This window comes from Marmota monax, unplaced genomic scaffold, assembly GCF_021218885.2.
Source record: "Marmota monax isolate L192 unplaced genomic scaffold, Marmota_monax_Labrador192_F-V1.1 WCK01_AAM20220418_F8-fsc00118, whole genome shotgun sequence".
Lineage (NCBI taxonomy): Eukaryota > Metazoa > Chordata > Mammalia > Rodentia > Sciuridae > Marmota > Marmota monax.
The window spans coordinates 1777257-1800746 of NW_026695231.1; the positions used below are offsets into that span (position 1 = coordinate 1777257).

Below are 23490 nucleotides of genomic sequence, written 5' to 3' on the forward strand. Positions count from 1 at the left end.
TCCCCTTTGCCAGTTTCTCCTCGGGGCTCCGGGAGCAGTCCCCCCACGGTCTTAAACAAAGACCTGAGAACAGTGTGGAGAACGGTCTGGGCCCCCTTCTAGCTGCCAGGCGCGCGGCATCCGTTGGGCCGGGCCGACGTCGCAGCGGAGCTCCGGGACACCTGCCCTGGCCCACTCGACCTCGCCGCCCGTGGCCGGCTGGGGGTCGCCGCCGGGGCGCACCCGCCTCCCGCCCTCGCTCGGCAGCGGAGGTCGGCTGCACCGGAAGCGGCGGGGCGCGTGCGGGCGGGACCGGGGGTCCGCGCGGGGCGGGGGGGGCGGGCGCCGAGGCTGCCCCTCCCCCGGGGCGCGCGAGGCCCGGGCGGGGACGCCGTCCCTTCCGGGGCGCGGGCGGCCGCGGCGTCTCGGCGGCTTCCCACCCCGCCCCCCGCAGCTCAGGGTGACGCGTCTCCAATAACAGCTCGCGGGGAGCCGCAGCCCGGGCACAGCGGCGCCGGCGCCCCTTCGCGCGCGCCCGCCCGCCTGCCCGCTGCCACCATGAGGGCCGAGGGCCACGGCGGCCTGGAGCGGTTCTGCAGCCCGGGTAAGGGCAGGGGGCTGCGGGCCCTGCAGCCCTTCCAGGTGGGGGACTTGCTCTTCTCCTGCCCGGCTTACGCCTACGTGCTCACGGTCAATGAGCGGGGCAACCACTGCGAGTACTGCTTCGCCAGGTAGGCGGCGGCGGCGGGCGGGAGCGGGCGGCGCGGACCGCCGCGGGAGGAAGTGCGCGGGGCGCCCGGGGTCCTAGCGCCGGCCGCCAGGGCTGCGGCCGCTGGGTAGGGCGGGCTCCGGGAGCGACCCGCTCCTTTTCAGCCCCACGCCCGCTAGGGCCACGTGCTCTTGGGGACTGGAGCCAAGTTTCCACTGCACGTTTACAAGCGCTAGCGTAGAATATGCAAACTGGGCGTGTAGGTTCCTGCCCTCAAAGCTGAGCTTGGAGCCAAGCTTGTTCTGAGCATGGCATGCCCGGCCCATTGGGTGCACTGGCAGCGGGGGACCCCAGATTCGAGCAGCCACAGTCTGTCACCTTTAACTGTGCTTCCTGAAGTGTGTTCTGTCCCCCACAGTCCAACCCTGCTTTGGTTTGGCCATTTCCTTCAAGGAATTTAATGAGTTGATATGTAAAGTACATGACCCCTGTTCCTTCTTGCTCTTCAGTGGGTATTAGGAGAAGCCTAGGGGACACTCGTGATTCTCAGGAGCTGCAATGGTAACACATATCTCGCCCTTGTTTACGATTAGGAAAACATGGTCGCTGGGGAGATGAGGCAAAATGTGTGGTGGAAACATTAGTTAATTGTAACGTTACTGTATATGATGTCCATATTCCAATGTATGACCTGTACATACATATTAACATACCCATAGTTAAACAAGACTTATGACAGTTTCAGAACTGAAAGGAGCACCAGAAAACACCAATCTGATCCTGTCTCCCTTCATTTTACAGATGACAACCACAAAGTATGTTGTGTATACACACACTTATGCCATTAATTAGGGGATGGAAACTGGCTTCAGTGTTACTGTTTTCCCCTCCTCGTAGGTGGTCTGTACATTTACTAAGGCAGGAGGCATGATGTTGGAGTCAAGTTTGTACCAGGTCTTCCACTGCTATCTGAGGAAGTGACTTTGCTTTACTCTCTTTGAACCTCAGTTTCTTCATCTTTGAAATGGAGATTTCTGGGCTAGATTATGCAGACCTGAGGTCCTGCAGGTACCTTTTGGGTACAGGTCTCAAGGCCAGCATACACTGAAGCACAATCTCTAAGACCTGTGTGCCTCATTCTATAATAAGACATAGCAAAAGAAGGGACAAAGGCTGAATATTATAGTAATCTTGCCTGGACTCCCTGCCAGAACTGTCTTCCGCTTGGGGGGACCTGGAAAGGAACTAGACACAGAATCATGCCGTGGGCAGCTGAAGGGCTGTATGTGATGTGGCTCTTTGAATTGGTGAGCCAAGAGCTAAAGGGTCATGGCACCACTTTGCGACGTTTGAGTGAAGTGAGCATTGGGTTTTCCCAAAGTTAAAAAGGCTGCTGCGACTGGTCCCTTGATCTTCTGAGCCTTGCTGTGGCTCGGAGTCTGCAGCAGTGTGGGTGTCTGCAGTGGCGGGAGCAAAGCAGGTGACCCAGCATAGAAGGAGCCTCCCGCTAGGGATCCTGGTGATTCCTGGAAGCCTTGGGATGAGATAAGACTCTGCATGGCAGGTGCTTAGTAGGTACACATAGGATGGTTGCTAATCTTCTCCAATGAATTAAAGATCAAATCTCTGAATTTAAAGGGAGAAGAGGAACTGAGAGATGTTTCTCTTTGGCTGAGTGTTCTAATTGTATCTACTACATATACACAACCCAACCTTAGATTGTTAATGTACTGTCAGATGCAGCTTCTCTAATCACCATCCTGTCTCAGGTATTCTACCACACATGACAAAGTTTGGTGCCCCATTTTTTACATTTTTATGATTGACATTTGTTAGTGTCACTAACCATTGCCTTAGGCCCCTCTCTAGGGCTGCCACATGGAATGAGGTGGTACTACTGCACTTCCACCCCTTTCTGTTTGGCTTAGGTGAACTTCTACATGTATAGTTCCTTTTCTCTCTCTCCTCAGTCATTTGAAATCAAGTAAAGTAATACACAAGAAATCTACTCAGGAGACCCATTCATTTAGAAACACAAGGGTGCCTGCCTACACTTTACTTTCTGTTAAATCCAGTTAGTTTAAAAGTAATGGTTAGATCATTCTAATTGATTCAGCACCAGTTTCTTTGTTAACTATTTTTATATGACTGAAAACAAACCAGTCCCGAGGTATTAGGAGATCACATGGGCTTCCACAGGGCCTCACAGGAGTAGGAGCAGAAATCTACAAATACCGCATACATGTCAAAATCTACTACCTCTCCCTGTCCCACATACCTAAAAGAAAACTACCCCTTATCTATTCTTGTGCCAGAAGTTTAATATAAATAGTATTCTTTGAGATCAATGAGCCATCCAGATTTTTCTATGTCATATTGGTTATATCAGAATGTAACTTATTTCAAAGGTGAAAAATGATTTCTTCATGAATGAATGTATTCTATAAATTGAAAAATAATTGGAAATTCTTAGCTTTCTGCTAAATAGTATTTTTTTTATTACCAGGACAATTCAAAGACTTGTCTCAGGAGGTTGAAATTAGTATCACATTTTCCCAGTTTGGTGGATGACACTGGGGAAGATGTGTATTTTATCTCAGGTGCTATAAGGCAGCTTCTAAAAATATAAATGTCTTCTACTAGGAGCTGTCCCTGTCGGAGAGCTGACCCCTTGATATGTTTTATTCACAAATGTGCCTGTGTAGGTGCACATGTGCAGGATGCACACCCATGGTTAAATTTTTGTGGCAGGTTTTAAAAAGATATGCAGTTACATAGAGGGTAGATGGGCAGATGTCTGCCTCATGATCCTTATTCTCTGGGTTCATGGGTCACTTAAGACCATGAATTTTGTTTTTCTTTGTTTGCTTATTCTGAGCATGGTGAAACTTGGAAGCCCTCCTGGGCCTCCTTGGAATAGAGGTGTTAAAACCCAGTTGTAGTGAATTTCTGTTATGTCTGACTCTCTTAAAGTGATTGTTTTTAAAAACTGAAATACTTGGGTGAGCAAAACACTATCTTTAGGATGTCATGTTATAAGCAGCTGTAAAGACTTTTCCCTTAATCTTTAATAACCTTCATCTTATCTTTCCGATTGTTTTATCAGACGGGCAAAGTAAACTTTGCCATTATCTTCATTATTAAGGGTCATGAAATCTTGATGGTGTTGTCTTTTATTTATTTATTTATTTATTTATTTATTTATTTATTAGTTGTAGTTGGACACAATACTTTTATTTCACTTATTTATTCTATGTGGTGCTGAGGATCGAACCCAGGGTCTCACGCATATGAGGCAAATGCTGTACCACTAACCCACGCTCCCAGCCCGATGGTGTTGTCTTGAAATTCTCTGAAGTAGCCCTGGTCCAGGCCACCTGAACCTCTGCATTGGTAGGAGACATTATCCCCAGGGTTGCTGTGATTCCAGTTATTCAGAGAACATTCTCTGAAAGTTGTCCAGGGGGAGAAATGAGTTCAGATGTTCTCAAATCATCATGCTTTCTGAATGGAAAATTGGACACATGCAATAATAGGTTTCCTTCTTTTTAGATGTAGTTCTATAAAATGGATAATAAGATTAAAATAGACAACAGATTTCCTCTAAATGGTTACATTAAAGACTACAAAGTCAGCTGCCTGTATATTAGGTAAGGAAATTTATGTGTGAGTTAGCTTTGTATCCCTGTGACAAATACCCGAGAAAAACAACTTAAAAGAGGAAAGATTTATTTGGCTCACAGTTTCAGACATGGCTGGCTGGCTTCATTACTTTGGATCTGAGTTGAGGCCTGAAGGGCAAAGCTGTTCACCTTATGCAGCCAGGAAGCCCCAGGGGTGGGTGCAAGGGCATGACCCCAAGGACCCACTCCCTGCAACTAGGTCCCCTTCCCACAGCCTTCACCTCCCAGTAATTCATCCAGCTATCGATGATTAATCCACTGATGAGATCAGAGCCCTATGATCCAATTATTTCCCTAAATCCCCATCTGAACTTGGGGACCAAACAAACCTTCAATACATGAATCATTGGGGGGTCACTTCCTATCCAAACCATAACATAATGTGTTTTTACTTTCAATATTTCCAGTTTTTTATTTATTTAGATAGAGATAGCGAAATAGGGACTTTGTGCCACATTAACTGTATCTGAATTCTAGTGTCCTCCCTTCCGATGGTTGTCTTATTTACGTAGGTTATTTCTTGACCTCTCTGAACTCCCAGGTGCCTTTGTCTGTAAAATAAGATCTGCATTCTAGCACCTACCCTATCAAGCTAGCCTAAATGAGATTAAAAGTCAGGTTCTCAGCACAATACTGGCAGCTAGTAAACTGCCAGTCACCCTGCTCTCCTGCTTGTTCTTATCTGATGAGCTCTTGTGGCTAAATGCTCCTGGCTTAGTTGAATCCTGTGGTAAAAATTATAATTTCAGGGGCATTTATAGCAGTAGGGTGGCAGTGGAAGATAATGGGAAGGATATTGGCAAATTATTGCTGGTTGAAGCCCTACCAACATAGCAGCCTGACCCAGAGTTGAAACCAGCATTTCTTCATTTTGAGTCCCCCAGAAATAATAATGGGTGTTTGGGATCATATTTCATTGTGTTGCAAATCCTAATGGAAATGCTATGACACATCTATACAGGTAAAGCCTCTTGAAGAAGACCTTCTTCTAACTCCAGAGTTCTTAGACACTTTTATACTGTTTTAACATAAGATTAAACAAATATTTGTGAAGAGAAATGGAACAGAATTTTCCATATAGCAAAGATATTGTGATTTCATTTTCCTCTTTACTTTTAACATGATTCTTTCAGCTATGTCAGGGATCCATACTTTTAAGACTTCAAATGTGCCAGGAGCCATAACACATATATTTTTCATATGCAGAGAATATAATTTCTCTTACAGTTTATAGGGAATCAGTGACCAAGCTTCACATTTGGAAGCGATTTCAGATGAAAGAGACAGACTAGCAGCAGGATATCCTGAAGTGAAATTCAAACCCTGGAGAGTTAAAAACCACCATCTAACACCTTTCCCTCCTGAAAGCAATTGCACAAAATCCTTTCCATCAAAAAAAATATGAAGATCCCATATAAAATGACATTCCTTTAAATCACTTTGCTCTTTGCAGCTCGTAAAGCGTTTCCAGATACGTTCATATTTTGATCCTTCCAAGGATGAGTGTTGTAGACAGGGCTTTATCCCATTTTGCATAGAAAGAAGCTGAGTATTGAAGAGGCTAAGTGATTTCCCTGGGTTTCACATATTTGGTTTTTTGTTTTTATCATTCATATATATATATATATAGAGAGAGAGAGAGTGCCTCCTAAGAGTTAGACTCTGTGATCTTCAGGGACAGAGCCAAATCTTCTGCCCCCAGTGAGATTTTCCTTCTTGTGCTCCTTTGGCCTGTACCCCCTCTGTGGTTTACATGGCACTTAATTCTACTTAATCACACTGTGTGTGGTTCATTGGAGATGAGGCTTTAATTTATCTCTGATATCTTCTTGAGCAAATGCAATTTTTATGTCCTCTTTTCTTTTGTTTCGCCCCTCCCTCAACAGGTTTGTAAACAAACTAATGCACTGTTTTAAAAAGTTTTGGGACTGGGGATGTGGCTCAAGCGGTAGCACGCTTGCCTGGCATGCACGGGGCGCTGGGTTCGATTCTCAGCACCACATAAAATAAAATAAAATAAAGATGTTGTGTCCACCGAAAACTGAAAAATAAATATTTAAAAATTTTCTCTCTCTCTCTCTCTCTTTAAAAAAAAGTTTTTAAGAAAATCTATTGATTCAGCTCACTCATATTTATATCTTAGGCTGATACAGGTTCAGAGATTGTTTTGTTACAGTGCTTTGGATTTAACATTAAGAGCCACATACATTCTTTTGTATTTATCAACTATTACATAGTTATATGTAAAAAGAACATGAGACTTTGGTCTTTTTGTGTGCTTGAAATATTTTAAAATATTATGCTGGAAGTAAACTACGGTTCATCATTTCGGTGCCTTTATACCTGCATATAATGGGTTTGTTTCTGTGTTATGTGGCAGGGCAACACCTACGAATAAACTTTTTTCTTTTCTTCAATCCATTCTCATAATCTAACATGGTACACATGTTACATAGGTGAGGTATGGAAATGGAATTTGTGCTGCAGTTCTACTACAAGGCCCCAGATGGTATTCTTGCAGGACAGGAATACTCCCTATCAGACACTCTTTAAAAATGCTTAAAAAAAAAAAAAGGAAAGAAAGCCTGTTGTTCCTTAATGAGGGAGCCAGCTGTGGCATAAACATGTAATACCAACCCATCTGGAGGTTGAGGCAGGAGGACCTCAAGTTTAATGACAACCTCATCAATTAGACCTGTCTTAAAATAAAAAGGCCTGGGGATATAGCTCAGTTGTAGAGTGCTTGCCTAGCATGTGTGAGGCCTGGATTTGATCCCTAGCACCCTCTCCCTCCAAAAAGCTAAAGAAGTCTTTAATTTCTTTGGAAGGATCTAGGCTCTGTCCCGTAGCTTGGCAGGAATCTGGTCTTCATGAGAACCCTGAATTGGTGAGAAATTGAAACAATAAAGATGCTTGTTTTTAGAATTTGAAACAGAGACTTGTAAAGAAAGTTTCTAGTTTATTTCAGTATTTTATACTTAACCTCTTTGGTTTAGGTTAATCTCCCTATTCTTTTTTCTGGTAGCATATAAAAATAAATAATCACAAATTTAGATCACTTTATTTCTGCCTTCCAAGGAGGCAGTAGATAATTATAAGCATCCTTTATATTCCTGGAATAATGAATAACTAAATTCTTTCTCCCTCTTTCCTATACCTTCTTTTTGGACCTCAGATGTGGAGTTGAGGCCATCACACTCCCTAGTTTAAGACTTGCTTTCACCAGGTATGTGCAAGGCCTGTCTGATTTTTTTAGAATTCCATTTCCTGCACGTGTCACAGATAGCCTATCTTTGAATATGTGTGTATGTTTCCTGCGAATCACCAGGGACTAGATGGACCTAGAACAAGGCACCCTATTGTACTTAACCGAGTTCAGAAATCAGCCCTCCTCTAGTGAGCCTGGCTGCTCAGCAGCTTCCCCCAAGCAGGTGGCCTGTTCTGGGACTGCTGGGAGCTGGGTGTGCTAAGGTCTTCCCCTCTCAGGGACTTGCATTCTCAGCCTCTGTACGTCCCTGGTGCCCTTCCCACCCACATCCCCAGCTCTCACATCTTTGGATTTCTAGAAAATCTGCAGTAGTTTAGGGGTGCAGTTCTCCAGCAGGAATTGACTGAAGTACCTGCCTTTTCAGGGTTGAACCGGTGACCTTGGCCTCATTAGCGCTCTATCCAGTCACAAAGCCACATAGCTCACTTTGTGTAACTTCTGCTGACTCCGTTCCTGCCACCCTCCGTGGCCTCCTTTTCAATTGCAAAGGCGTTCACAGGGACACAATAGAACAGAAGGAAATCAGATCTCTTCAAGACTGCTCTGAAGGACAGGAATATGCAATTTAGCAGGAAAATAATACAAAAAAGTCTTGAAGGTTCAGGAAACAACTTATCTTTTTAGGGCATGCATTCGCTGAGAATCCAGCTGTGTCCCTGAGAATCTTCAATCAAAAAATGTTAAAATAGTAAGGAACTCCTTGTGCCAATTTATTAACATAAAATCTGGTGACTTTTGTAGTGAAGTGGAAGGTTTCAGATGACTAAGTAGAAATGTTGCATGCAACCATTAAAATAGTTTGGGTTCTTAAAGGAAAGAGTGGATCTGAGAATTCATAAGTGCTTATTTTTGTCAGGTATAATAGTCCATCGAGACCAAAATGAATGCTTATCATAATAACTAAGACAGTATTGTGTATCAGCCCGGACATTGATGCATGAAGCCCGTAAGTGCCCAGGGAATAGGAGTTAGTGTGGAGGAGAGAAGGAGAGGAAAGGACAGCCTGCTAGAGAGTTGAATTTCACACTGGGACTTGCAGACGTGGACCTCTCTTGGAGGAGAACCATGAAAAGAAATATGGCTGCCCAACAAGGCGCAGGTTTCCATCCAAGACAAATAAAAATCCCAAGTGTTTTTTTTTTTTTTTTTTTAATATCCTGGCACTTGTCAGGAGTTACATTAAAATTTGTGACAAAATTAAATATTTTTGGATAGGAAGGACTTTCTTCAATCTTTGAGCACCAGGAAAGAGTCTTCAGGATGTGGATGCTGGCTCATATTTTGATGGTACTTCTGAATGTGGGAAAGTTTTTATAAAGAAACACTTGCCCATTTGCTACCTGAAAAATCTCTTACCTGTCAGTTCCACAAATGTGCAGTATATTGACAATTGCTGTTCACAGTAATAAGTTTATGTTCTTAGAAAAAAAACTCAGTAGTAATAGGAATTTAGTTATGAACCAATGATAAACTCTCTGAGGGTAGGGATTCTTTTTTAAAAATTATTTAAAAATCCTTATGGAGCACATACAGTGTTCTGTATCCCTAGGAAACAATGGGGGGTGGGGAGGAGAAAGAAAATCCCTTATATCCTAGTAGATTTTATTCATCTTTATTTTATCCCAGTGCCTTGAACTTTATATTTTGGAAAATGTTGTGTAGAAGGCAGTAAGGTTCAGGGGTTGAGTATTTTAATGAGTTGAAAATTGATAATCCATTTGTCAGGAATTAACCAGAACGCTTAACCATAACACCCTGGTTCATGACTTACATAAAATAAAAGAGCTTTGATCAGATAATACTGAAGTCTAATGAAGTTGTAACATTCCTGCATTATGTTAAAAGAGCAGCCAAGCACATATCCCAGCAACTCAGGAGGCTGAAGCAGGGGGATTTCAAGTTCGAGGCCAGCCTCAGCAATTTAGCAACATACTGTGTTAAAGTAAAAAGGGCTAGGGGTGTAGCTCAGTGGTTAAGCACCGAGTACCAAAAAACAAAACAAAACAAAAAGCCAGCAGCAGCTTTACATAGACATATTTTGAAAGGTAGTGAAATATAGCTTACCCATGCACATCAGTAAACATTTCTAAACATCATTTTTTAAGAAAATCTTTAGCGTTTTTTTCAATATTGTAAACATTTCAATTAACAAGGAAAGTAAGGATTTACAAACAATCTACTTATTTCGCCTAATATTTAATTGATTACAGCACTTGCTCAGACTTTACAAGACACCCAGCTACAGAAATGGGGACGAAATCCTCCTGCTCCTTGTCTTTCTCTGAATCTTCAGAGAATGGCATTGATAGAGCTTCATGGTAGCATCAGGGAGCCTCACCTGAGTCCGACTTGTTCTGCCGTGTGGGTTTCACTCCTCCAGCGCCTGCCCAGTGCTTACAGTGATGCACACGCATACATGCACTCTCCTGATCTTCGTGTCCTCTTTGCCAAAGTCCACTTTCTGAGCAGTGTATCCTGATTCTGCAGCTAGATTAGTCCCCTTGGTCTTTGCTCCCACAGTATGTCCTACATACTTCCTTTATCACACTTTGCTACAAGTGGAACAATGATTTTTTGCTCATCTTCCTAACCCCAGCACTTAGCAAGAGGCCAGGCACTCTGTATTCCCAGTATAAATTTGTGAAATGAATAGTCTCATTTCTTCAACACGTATCTAAACATACAACCTTGTTCACTCTTAGAAATGCAGCCTTATAAATACTCTAAGAGCCCTTTGTTGAGTTCTGTTTGCTTCAAGTCAAAATGTGGACACTCAAGCCCTTCCTTCTGAGTGCCCTTCCCACCCATCCAGCATTATCTATGGCTACTTTTTTTTTTTTTTTTACTTAGACTGTAAACTCAGTCTGGGAGGTCTTTCCAGTACCCTACTATGCTAAGAAAGCTGCCATGTCACTCTTCATCTTTCCTCTTGTCCATTTGCGACATAGAATGCTTTTCTCTGCATTATTCCCTTCCTTCTCAGCTTTCTTCCCAGGTAAGGTCTTACTTGAGTAATATCTGATAAGTTGGAGTTCTCTCTCTCTCTCTTTTTTCTTGGTACTGGGAATTGAACCAAGGCTCACTTGCTAGGTGAGGGCTGTACCACTGAGCCATGTCCCTGGCAAGTTTGAGTTCTTAAGGTGAAGTTTACATTTGGGGTAATTTGAAACAAATTGGAATTCAGGAAAATAAAACCAAGGTAATTGAGAGTGTCAACTCTTTAAAAAACTCCTTTCTAAGCAATTAAAAAGACCCATATTCCTGTGAATAAGATTCAAAACAGGTCTTTACTTGAGTCTGTCCATATTCAAGAAGACCTGGTTCAAATCACATCTCTTATAAAAGTTCCAGGAACCACTCTGGTCCACAATTTTTAAAATTTATTTACTCTTTTTACTTATTTTATAGTAGCTTGCTATTTACATGTATTGACCGTCCTGTTATTCCAGGCCTTGTGTTCTGAGGGGACTCAGAGATGAGGATCACAAACTTCTCTGTGAAGTGTTGTTGCCCTTATTTTTGTGTCCTCAGCCCATTCCCAGGAAGAGTTTCCTGCACTCCATTCTGTGTCATTTAGACCATTCAGGTGTTGAGTCTTTTGGCCTCATGATCTGTATTTACCACTTTGATGTAGGCAGGACTTAGTTTCCCAGATAGCTTCTGTTTTGCCAAACTGGCATTCCCTAGAGCCTAGCACAGTGCTTTGTACATGGAATATAATCTTTTTGAATAGAAATTACTTGGCTGTGGTCGATTAGTATTATCTCCATACTGCCTCATTAGCAAAGTTTTATATAGTATAAAAAATGTTTTCCACTCCAACATACAAATGAAATTGAAAAAGATTGAAAGAAAAATTTGTCTGTTAAATCTTTTCAGATAATATCTGATAAGTTGGAGTTCTCTCTCTCTCTCTTTTTTCTTGGTACTGGGAATTGAACCAAGGCTCACTTGCTAGGTGAGGGCTGTACCACTGAGCCATGTCCCTGGCAAGTTTGAGTTCTTAAGGTGAAGTTTACATTTGGGGTAATTTGAAACAAATTGGAATTCAGGAAAATAAAACCAAGGTAATTGAGAGTGTCAACTCTTTAAAAAACTCCTTTCTAAGCAATTAAAAAGACCCATATTCCTGTGAATAAGATTCAAAACAGGTCTTTCTGGGGCGAGGAGTTAATATTTTTGTCTGCAGAGATCCTAACCATGTCCTGGGAACTCACATTTAGCATTAGATTACAAAAATATTTTTATGGTGGTCTATTTCCATTTTCTGGACCTAGTGTTGAAGAGAGAAATTTCATTGAGACTATTTTAAAATAGTTAAATTTTCTTACTTTGCTTTTGCCATTTTCCTTAATATTCAATCACATGACTATTGTGCAGGTTAGAGCAACAGCAGTCATATGGGGATCTAAAATTTGGTACTTGATCCAAATCCATAACATTTGTGATTTATGGTACTGTTGGAAGATATGGTAGATGTTTTTTATTATCAGAGCCTTATGAGAGAACTGAGTTAAAAACAAGCATTAGTTGTCTCTTTTGACCTATTAGTAGGTATAAGAGAAATAAAGAAGAAAGTAGCAAAGAAGTGTCATACCAATCTTGCACAAAAGTTAAGACATAGAGTATTTCCAGAAGCAAGCATGAGAATTTAAAAGTGTGTAGGTTCGAGCCAGCTTTAACTCTTTCTGAGATTGTATAAGGCCTACAAGAGGAGGTTTAGATATAGGTGTCATCCTGTAGCTGAAAAGAGTAATTTAATGTTCAGTGTTTCATGGTCTGAGTGTTTCTGTCCTGTGTCCATAAGCTTTGTGAATTATTTTCTTTCTATGACAAAGGTAAACTTCATCTTGGCGAGAGCCTGCATTAAAACAAATCCTAAATCAATGTCATCATTTTATAACAAGGCCAGTCATTGCCCTGACCACCAGGCCCAGCTTTAATTCCAATAGTTGGGAAAACCTATTAGTTGCTACCTTACTGTCCTAAATATTTCCTGCCTCCCCTAGAGGACGCGGGCTCTAAATTTTAACAAGCCTCAGAACAAAGCTCAGCACAGAGGCGGAGGCTCGGCACAGCTCTGGGAAGAAGCCCCCCGCTGCACGTGGGTCCCGTTTCACTGTACATAGTGGATTAAAGTGATGTCTGGAGCATCTTTCACTGTTACACAAAAACCTGTAGCCTGAGTATTATCCTTGTCCCCTGACCAGGGTTATAATAGGGTTTTGCCACAATTCCTCCAATTTTTATTTCTCTGCAACAAGACTGCATGCCTTGCTAGTGTGACCACCCTCACTGGGTGGGAGGCTAACTTTGTTTCTGATTGTCTTATTTCAACCTATGGTGAAGTTATATTGCGCTGCTGGGCTTTTTTCCTTTTCTCTTTTTCATTTGGCTAGGGCTGCCTCTGTTCGGCAGAACATACTTGTCACTTCTTCTGTCACCGCTAGTTAAAAGTAATTGTTATTGCAAGCCCCCTGTATGCCAGTATCATTTTCTTTCATGGTGAAACCCACTAAGCATTCAGTAGCAGAAAGTAGGGAGCTTATAGAAGCAAATTCTTTTTATCTAGACCAACAGCACCTGCGGCAACGCATTAACTAGCAGGAGTTGTTAATTACATTTCTAACTTGTTGATCTTCATGGCTTCTGATTTTTTAAAGCAAGGAAATTAATCACTGTGTGTGTCTCCTCCAGTAGAAAATGACAGGAGCGTGTCTTCTGAGTTCTGTTCCAGTCTCTAATAATCAAATACTTGCATTTTCTGTAACATTTCTTTTCCCCCTTTGTGGATAAAACCATTTCTTAAGTTCAAAGAGCCCTTCTATTCACAGCAGGGTAGACATTTGCCCATAAAACAAAGGCTTCAGAAACAAATCCTGTAGCCCTGAGTCTGAGTGAGATTGCACTAAAAGGTATTTCAGCAATTGACATTACTTTAAAAAAACAAAAGCACAAAGAAGACTAATTAAAAGTGCAGTAATACTCAACAATTATTGAATATTTACGGTGGTCCCAGCAGTATATTAAACACTCTGCTTCTATTTTCTCGTTTTATCTCCATAGCAAACCTGCGTGGTACAAACTATACCTTTATTTTACAGTTGGAGAAACTGAGGTTCAAAAGGATTATTAACTTGCCCATGATCACATAGCATCTCAAGCACCAAAAAGGGAAAAGGATTTGAGATAGGGGGGTCAGAAGAGTAAGTCATCAGATCCATCCTAAAATTGTGAAGCAGGAATAGGAAGAAGGGGAAAGGAAACTGAGGCTTTCTTTTTTGAAACTTACATCCGACTCTTAAAATACTTCCTATCATGATTAGAAGGCACAATGGTGACCACTTTATTCTTACCTATATAGTCGTCAAGGTAGCTGAACAACCTAAGTCACCCAGCCTTTGTTCTTAAGAAGAGTCACTCTGACGAGGGTCTGCTTGCAGAGTGCTTCAACAGGAAATAGTGTGTGGGACATGAGACTGCCCTCAAGTGCTTTTCCACTGGGTTAGTGGTTGTGCATGCTGGGAGCACATCAGAATCTTCTGGGAGCCTAAGAAGCCTAGCACCTGAGCCCCACAGACCAGCCACAGAATGGATGGGTCCTTCCCCAGCAGCCAAAGCCTAGAACCTGTGTGAGAGATCATCAGTGATCCACTCTTGTGCTTTTCTTTTAGTTCCATCCCTTTTAGGGTGTTTCAGTTATTTGTTTTTAGGGAAATTTTGTTTTCTTTGTTTGGCAAGGCCTTTCCCCAAACCTCCTGGATAGTTCAGATTAGGTTACATTGAAACTATGAGTTTCTCAACTGTGTCTTCTGAAGGCACCCAGTTTATTGCAAATGCCTTGTATATTCCTACTGTGACAATGGATAGCCCAGATGAAGTTTCTCTCTGGTTAGAATTCCTCAGTCAGCTAGTCAGACACTCTCAGCCTTGCTCTTTCTCTTTTTCTCCCAAGAACATACACCCTCACAGTGCAGATCCCAGCTCAGCAAATTTTAGTTTGAGTTTCAGCCATGAGACTTCTGAAAAGAGTTTACGCCTCTCCCTAGCTATGGAAAGAATTGAAGCACTTGTCTGGATAATTCAAACAGAGATCCCTACCCAGTCCCCACCCCACTGTATCTAGAGTGCCCAAACCAAAATAGATCAAAGTAGATTCTTATTTATTATCAGTAACAGTAGCTTTCAAAACTTGACTTTTCTATTTCTCTTCTATGAAGGCTGGCTCAGGAGGCTGTGTATTAAGAAAAGTAACACAGAAGCAGGAAGTTGGCCCAGGGAGATGGATGTAGTAAAACTGGCCCTAGAGCCAAGCAAGGCTTTTTCAGTTTCATGGGGCACCCAGAGTTGTATCGCCAGGTTTCCAGAGGACACATCCAAATTAGACTCTCCCAGTTCTTGCCTGAGGAACATGTTAGTTTCCCATGGTAGGTAAGAGGGAGGCACCTTTGCTACATAGAAAATGTACCAGTCCTTTGTTTCTTCCAGTCTGTTTCAAGTGAAATTGATTCCTTCTATCACCTTTGGTTGAGACACCCTTCTTGTAGGGATGCTCCCTCCCCAAATCTCATTTTTAAAACTGATTCTGTATTGCCTCCCCCGTACCCCACCCCATCTCATTACATCTCTGAAGTGAAGTGACATTGATGGGATACCTTTGGAGCTGGGACATTATGCAAAACAGAGAAAAGAATGTCTCTTCTGTGTTTTGTTATTACTATTAGTTTATCCAGTTACCCAGATTACTTCTGTGCCATGTAGGCTATTCTCCTGGACAGTTGCCCTCATGGAAGACTATTTTTATATGATAAACAAAATGTGTGAATTCATTTCTGCTCCCTACTTGCTGACCAAGTTAGTTATTTCATCTTTATGGTCCTTAGCATCTTCATTTCAAAAATAGGAATCATAATAACTTCTTTGGATTCGCAGTCTTCAAACTTTCTGATCTCAGGGTCTCTATGCTTTTTTAAATTTAAATTTAATTTTTTTTAATTTTTTGATATTTGCTGATGGAGAGCATGCCTTTATTTTATTTATTTTTATGTTGTGTTAAGAATTGTACCCAGTGCCTCACATGTTAGGCAAGTGCTCTGCCACTGTTCTACAGCCCCAGCCCACTTGTACGCTTTTAAAAATTGAGAATCCCAAAGAGCTTTTGTTAATATGGGTTAAATATCAATATTCATCATATTTAAAATCAAAACAAAGATTATTGTATTCATTTTAAAATGAATTACTGTTACCATGGGTTCTTTTTTTTTTTTGAGTTATAGTTGGACACAGTACCTTTATTTATTTATTTTTATGTGATGCTGAGGATTGAACCCAGCACCTTGCACATCAGGCGAGCACTCTACCGCTGAGCCACAACCCCAGCACCCCCATAGGTTCTTTTATGAAAAATATTTTCCAAAATAAAATAATTAGTGAGAAGAGTAGTGTTGTTTTACATTTCTGCACATCTCTGTAATGTCTGGGTTTATAGAAGGCAATTGGATTTTCAGATATCCTTCTGAATTCAGTCTGATATTGTTTTGATTGAAGTATGTGGTAAAAATAAAGTTTTCCATAGATATGTACAGGAAAGGGAGGACTATTTCAATAACCTTTTTGGTTTAATATGGATATTCTTTGATTCAGCATTAAAACTCATTTAGTCATATTTTGAAGGTTAGTTGTAATGTGCCATCTGAAGTCATGTCAGTGAACTTTGTATATTCTATTATATTAAAATCTATTGATTTACCTTGCACTTTGAATGATCCTTTTAGCCACTTCATAATTGAGCATAGGAGGAATAGACGAACTCTAGATAGGGCAGAGGGGTGGGAGAGGAAGGGAGGGAGCAGGGGAAATAAAACCAAAAAAAGTCATAATTGACTATTTGGACAATAGGAGTTCAAGTGATACAGATCTTCCAAAAGTTGAATCAGTTTATCAAACCATATTAAAGAATCATAGCAGTTAATTATTTGTTTATTGATACCACAGATTGAACCCAGGAGAGCTTAACCACTGAATTACATCCCCATCCCTTTTTTATATTTTCTTTACAGACAGGGTCTCACTGAGTTGCTTAGAGTCTCACTGAGTTGTTGAGGCTGGCTTTGAATTCACTATCCTCCTGCTTCAGCTTCCTGAGTTCTTGGAATTACCAGGCATGCACCACTACACCTGGTCCATAGTTAATATTCGTAGTTAATATTAACACCAGTTTCACCTGGAGAGTGTTAAGTGCTAAGAAATTGTTAAGCTTGGAGTGGCAGATAACATGGTTTCCAAAATTCTAATTTTTGCTTTAAAGTTCACAATTACTATTGGCAGCAAATAGTGTTTTCCTGAAAATGATGGGCTCACTTCATTCTTTTCATTAACGTATCTGCCAGATGCTTAAGTCTGGGGGCAGGAGAAGTATTCCAGGAAAACAGTGGCTAGTCCAGTTTACAGTGCCAGCAGTTACACTCGTGCTTTCGGCATAGGGGAAGTCCTTCCTGCATTCTTCCCTTCCTGTTTGTCGTGGAATATCAAAAAGAGACTCAAGTGGAGATTTAATAAAAGTAATATTCAGCTGGGCATGGTGGTGCACATCTGTAATCCCAGGGGTGTGGGAGGCTGAGTCAGGGGATCGAGAGTTCAAATCCAGTCTCAGCAAAAGCAAGGTGCTAAGCAACTCAGTGAGACCCTGTCTCCAAATAAAATACAAAATACAGCTGGGGATGTATACAGTGGTCGAATGCCCCTGAGTTCAATCCTTAGTACCTAAATAAATAAATAAATAAATAAAAGTAATATTTATTACTGCTATCAGGGACATTCTTCAGTGAAACTGGCTTTGTGTCACCACTTTCACTTGTGCTAAGGGTACCCAAATTTTATTCTCCAGGCCTCTGAACACCTTAAAACTTCTGTAATGCAAAATGTCAAGGTCGTGGGGGAAAGGAGAATGTAATGTCATGGTGGTATTTTGACTTCACCAATTCCCTGAAAGGGTCTCTGAGACCCCAGCAGTCTGCAGGCCCCAAGCTGAGATCCACAGTGAGAACACATATGTAGCTGATTGCCAGCACTGAAGAGATAGCCTTTTCCTCCTGCTCTTTCTTGTTTGTGGTTTGTGGACTTGGTAGGTAGCTGGTCCACTGAGGCGAGCCTTTGGAAGATGGGTTATTTTTATGAAATCCCACTAGAGTTCTTTCCTGGCTCCATGGAGCCCCATTGCTTTTTCTCTCCCTGGGATGTTATGTTGAGGCTGAAAACAAACTTTGGTTTCAGATTGACTTACTACTGGCTTCTGTGCAAGAAGAACTGTATAATTCTTGCTTTTATTGTATGTTGCAGAGCTAGTAAATATATTTTAAAATGTGATAATTTCCTAATTCTTTTACAGCACTTTGGTTTCAGAGGCTATTTGGTTGTCTATAGCAGGGCTTTATGTGGCTCATGAGTCCATGAAATTTTACAAAATTTTCTGGGTTTTTTTTTTGGGGGGGGGGGTGAAGGAGAAGGTGAGTTGTTGGAGGGATTTAATAGCTTCAACCAAATTCTCAAAAAGTTTTCTGACCTGTCTTCCTACAAAAATAAAAACAAAATTTATAAAAGACTTCTTCTGATTGACATTTTTTGGGGGTATCATTTCCCCATCTATTGTCCATTTCCTGACTTAACTCTTTTTGGAAAGAATTTTGAAAGCTTCCTGGCCTGGCTCATCTTTTCTTTTCAGCCCCTTGGCACCTCTTCCTAGTCCACAGCACCTGGCACGTGCTCGTGCTGAAGTGTCATGCTGAAGTGTCGCTTCCCAGTTGTTTCTGAGAGTACCTTCTCATCTTTTTTGCCTTGCAAGCAGGCAGCTACCATGCATCTCATTTCCTTTATATTAAAAGATACAAGAGTCAGAGTTTGAATCCCTTCAGTGTACCCTTGAGTATTTTAGGGCCAGAGAATGCACTCACCTAAATTAGTGGGCTCCTTTTTGAACTATTGAGATGTATAAACTTGGAATATTTATTTATGCCTCATCCCTAAGATGTGTTTTTCTCCCACACATTCTTCAGTCTGCTTCTTGGAATCCAAGTGCTGTCATGGAAGCTGCAAGGCAGTCTGTTTAGTTCCAACAGTAGCAATTTTGGATCACTTTCTCAATTCGTGGGAGGAGTGTGGTGACTACCGCTGGCTGACAAGAAGCAGCGGAGGACTTGCAGCGTGGAATGTGTACATCTGTATTATAAAATGTCAGTCCCCCGCATGCACCCTCTCCTGGTGTCAGCTCTGCTGGGCTGCAGAGGAGGTACAGGGTTGTAGCACCCCTTGCAGCAGCAAGAATAGCCCTGATGGTGTCAGCCTCTCTGCAGTGAGAATTAGCAGGTTTTTCAGATGAAGCTCTGACTTATGTGGCTATTCCCCCCTTTACAAAGAAGTTGTTTTTTTTGTTTTGTTTTGTTTTTTTGGTTTTTTTAGCATGTGGTTTTAATTTAGTGCTGTCACAGTTTTTGAAAGAACTTTGGCTTATCTCATGCAACACACATACTACTGTCTAACATTTGGGAAGCCACACCACTCTTGTCCTTTAGGGGAAAGCAGGAAAATACTATAGCAAGAAAGAGGCTGAATTGACCTAGTTATGAAGAGAAAGCAGAATCATTAAGTTGAACACCGGTAAGGTGGGTGTGTAAACCAAACAGATCCAGTCATATTGTATTCAAGAATGTATCTCCTGCTTGCTAAGTTGTGTTATTTTTAAACTTAGCTTTCCTGACAGCTGGTGGATCACAGGGCACACTGAATTCTACTTCTATACTGTCCACTCTCTCAAGATAGAGTGTTGTTCCTCACATGATGTTTAGTGTAGATGCACCACAACACTCCATGAGGTCAAGTCTGCAATAAGATTTGTTTATTTCTGTGCCTCCTCAGTAGATGAGGCAATTAGAACATAAGATAATTTGACTTTCCCCTAAAGCTGAGTAACAGAATAGGTGGTGTTGTGTCCCTGGGTTCCAGGTCACGGTTGCTGAGTCAGAGCATGGTTCTTCATCTCTTTGGATGGTGCCCTTCATGCTGACAGGGCTCGGTGATATGCATGTATTCTTTGACCAACTGCCTCCTGAAGGGGGGCTGAATCTGGTCACAGTCTCCTTTGGGAAAATGCCATTTACCAGGGGAGAGTCAGGTAAGGTGAATCTTGGCTCTGCATTGTGACCAGATGGCCCTGTTATTGCATGATCAAATGTGCTGCTTCTCTTCTCTGTGTCTCTTGCCACTACAGTACCCTTTCTGTTTTTAAGGAAAGAAGGATTGTCGAAATGTGGAAGATGCAAGCAGGCATTTTACTGCAATGTGGAGTGTCAGGTAGGTGCTGGGCCAGCTGGCAAGGAGGGCCTTCTTTCCTCTGAAGATCAGGTCCCCAGTGTGTCCTCTTCATTGTCATGGCATTATGCAGCAGCCAGAGGACACATTGTGTGTGTGCTGCCCCTGGACTAACAGGCAGCCAGTGACAAGCATGCAAGACTGAAAACGAGGTGCAGGAAAAATGGGAAGGACACAAGGAAAAAACCGTATTAGGTATAAATAAGTATGAAACCAAGGTCTATGTTTTGCCCCCAAGGATGCCAGCAACTGGTGGAAAATACAGAGATGACAAATGGAAAATGTTAAAATGCTGTCTTTAAAAGTTACATTTGGGGCTGGGGTTGTGGTTCAGTGGTAAGGCGCTTGCCTAGAATGTGTGAAGCACTGGGTTCAATTCTCAGCACTGCATATAAATAAAATAAAGATCCATCAACAACTAATAAAAATATTTCTTTTAAAGTTACATTTTGTTGGCCATGGGTCTATAATTTTAGAAATCCCTATAGCAAGTTGGGCATGGTGGTGCATGTCTATAATCCCAGCCACCTTGGAGGCTGAGGCAGCAGTCACAAGTTTGAGGCCAATCTGAGCTATTTAGGGAGACCCTGTATCAAAAAAGAAAAAGGGCTGGGGATACAGCACCCTTGGGTTCAATCCTCAATACCAAAAGGAAAGCCAACAAATCTGAATCAGAACTCCCCACAGCGGCCTCCCTTACCCTCTACTATTGTAGGCCAGGCACAGCCTTTGATTAGGCAAAGACTGACATGCACTTGTACCAAGCCAGTGGCTGGGAAGCAGCCAGGGGGCCTTGAGTTCTGGAAGCTGGGTCAGACACATAAGCCCCCTGTGACAGATTGGGAAGGTACATGAGGATATTGGAGGAAGCCTTGGCAGGCTTTTTGAAGGGCTAAGAAGTTTTGGGGGACTTGGAAAAATGGGAAGGACACAAGGAAAGAATTACTTTAAAACCTTTTAATTACTTCAGAACCTTTTTTTAGTCTTACATATGCTAGTATGCATTGGGAATTTCTTATCTGATCCTCCTGAACTTTTTAAAACAGGGAACCTTTTACTCCACCTTGGAAAAGGCCAGTGCTATTGAAGAGTGGCTCTAAGTAACAGGGAAGATTTCTGCTATCTATACCTCTTCTTTGTTCTTCCAGTACCCAGAGTTATCCACTGTATACCTCCCCAGTCCCTCCTTCTCCTCTACCCTGATTACCCACTAGTTTAATTTTTTCTTTTCACCTCCCTATTCTTTTTGGCCTCTGAAAGGCCTCAGAGAACATTACTTAGCAGAGGGAGAGATTGCTAAGCCCTGGTGGCTCATCTAACAGCAGAGCTCCAATGACAGTGGCCCCTTGCCAGAGTGAAGCACATACAGGCTTGGGAAATGCAAAGTCCCTTGGCTTTGAAGACTGGGGCAGAGTCCCTTTGCCTGTGTCAGCCACAACAGGCCTCCTGAAACAGCCATCCTGTATGACAGTGAAGATAGAAATGAGGCTCATAGTTAAGTTTCGGGAAGTTCCTTCTAGTGAAGAGAAGAAATCATACTTTGCTCTACTGGCTGTGGATAGGATGCTTTATGCTGGCACTGCCTCGGTATTGTAGAGACCAGCAGGCCCTGAAAATTCATCGTGTGACTGTTTTTACATATAAATGGTGCCCATCTTGTTGACCTGTAGGAATCAAGTGATGTGACAGATATGAGGATTCCATATAAATTGTGATACTCTGAACAGATGTAAGAGGTTATTATAAATAATGATATAAAGTTGAATTTGTATAATTCAGTCTGGACTGAGGGTTAGCTTTATGCAAAGGATAAACAGCATACTTTTTTATTTAAGGGGGGGGGCTTATTTTTTTAACCTGTGAGAATGGCTGCCTCTAAGAACTTGAAGGTACTAACTATGTACATTAGGTGCATAATGATTATTATAAAATGAGCCTTCACTTCTCTGAATAACTGAGAACAGAGCATTAACACAGAACCACAGAATGTGTGACATGTAGCCATAGCTGTGGGTCTCCCGGGCATGCTCTTAAGCTGTATTCTGTTAGGCCTCTCTAGGTGGCAGTATTTTGATGAAATGTCATATTCCAAGTTGGGATTTCAAAATGCCCCTCATGATCCTCTAGGACTTAATCTACCAGATTTGCAGGCTCAGAAGCCTCATCTGTGGGCTTGCAATGGGGGTCCATCCCTTGGGGGAGGCTCAGTAACCAGACACTCCAACCTATATGTGCCAGAATGCTGTTATAGTGAGCCCTTGACAGTTGGTGCATTCTCCCTGGAGTTAAACAAGACCTGCAGTGGTCTTAAACAAGAATTGCAGTGGTCACATCATAATGAGACAAGTGCTCAAGTAGCTGGGAACCCAAGGATGGACAGGAGAGTTTAAGGATTTAATGTTCAAAGGCAGCAGGCTGAGATAGTATCCTTAGTTTCTGGGCAAAAACACCTTGAACCCTAGACAGTGCTTTTGCAATTCTGTTTTTCAGTGCTTCGGTTTAGTGTCTAGTGACCAGAGTACCCTCTTGAGTGGCAAGCAGTGACATAGCTCTTACACTCATTTCCAGAAGTGGAAGCCTGGATTTGACTTGTTTCATTTTTATTTCATCTATCACCCACTGCTGAAGGAAGAGGCTAATGGCCATTAGGGTTTTCAGTCTTTAGCACTGAAGAGTTAAGTAAGCGCAGGGCAGTGAATTATAATGAAGTAGAATGGGCATAAAGACTGAGTAAGAGGAAGTGCCTAGAAATGGAGGGAGGTGCCAGGGCTTCATTCAGGAAGTCATTAGGAATCCGGGGCATTTGCATTGATGGAAATATATTCAGGGTTCAACTTAAGGGAAATTTGGATGGGATCAAAGTGGAGGCGCTGCTGAAGGATAAAAAGCATGGCCCTAGACCAGAGCAGCTGTGAGGGTCATGTGAGGGGTTCTCTGCTTGAGAGAGCACAGCACTGCTGCTGCACAGGGGCCTTCTTCCAAGGCAACCCTGCCCCTTGGAGTCTGCAGGCAGCCGGTACCACATAGCAGATGTGGGGCTAATGGAGGTCACGCTGTTCAACCCAACATTATATGAGAACACTCCCGAGGGTGGTTGGATGACCCATCCAAGGTCAACAGGACCTCACACACCACTAGGGGATGGCTCTCCCCACTTCACGGGCATGTGCATGGAGTACTAGGGTACTGGGGACCACTTGGAGAGCAGGCCCTGTCAGAGGACACATCAAAGAAAGAGAAGTGGGTGTGAAAGGGAATAGCCTGTCCATTGCTGCTGTCTCGGTGAACCTTTCCAAGAATGCCAAGCCACCATCGGTTTCCTTCTCCTCAGAACAAAGCATCTTTAGGGACCCCTGTACTGGGTACGTTCTCCCGGGCCTCCTTTCTGTCCACAGCACTTAGGACTTTGGATTGTTTGCTGTACTTGGTTCTGCCTCGTTGGATGGTGGTTTACTTCCCTCTGAGCCACTTGACCCCATCCAGTGGTG

The 23490-nt window shown here is 42.4% G+C and overlaps 1 protein-coding gene across 5 annotated transcripts in view; it reads left to right on the forward strand.

Annotated features, from left to right (window-relative positions):
- The first annotated feature begins 358 nt into the window (after window positions 1-358).
- Smyd2 (SET and MYND domain containing 2) overlaps window positions 359-23490 on the forward strand; it is a 52438-nt gene continuing 29306 nt past the window's right edge. For 2 of the 5 annotated variants that reach the window (XM_058577050.1, XM_046438468.2), the window contains exons 1-2: window positions 360-710; window positions 19921-19984. In XM_058577050.1, coding sequence (XP_058433033.1) covers window positions 538-710; window positions 19921-19984 — 237 coding nt within the window. In that variant the 5' untranslated portion in view covers window positions 360-537. Of the gene's footprint in view, window positions 711-19920; window positions 19985-23490 lie in introns of all 5 variants that reach the window. The other 3 variants (XM_058577049.1, XM_046438467.2, XM_058577051.1) reach the window with 3 other exon arrangements.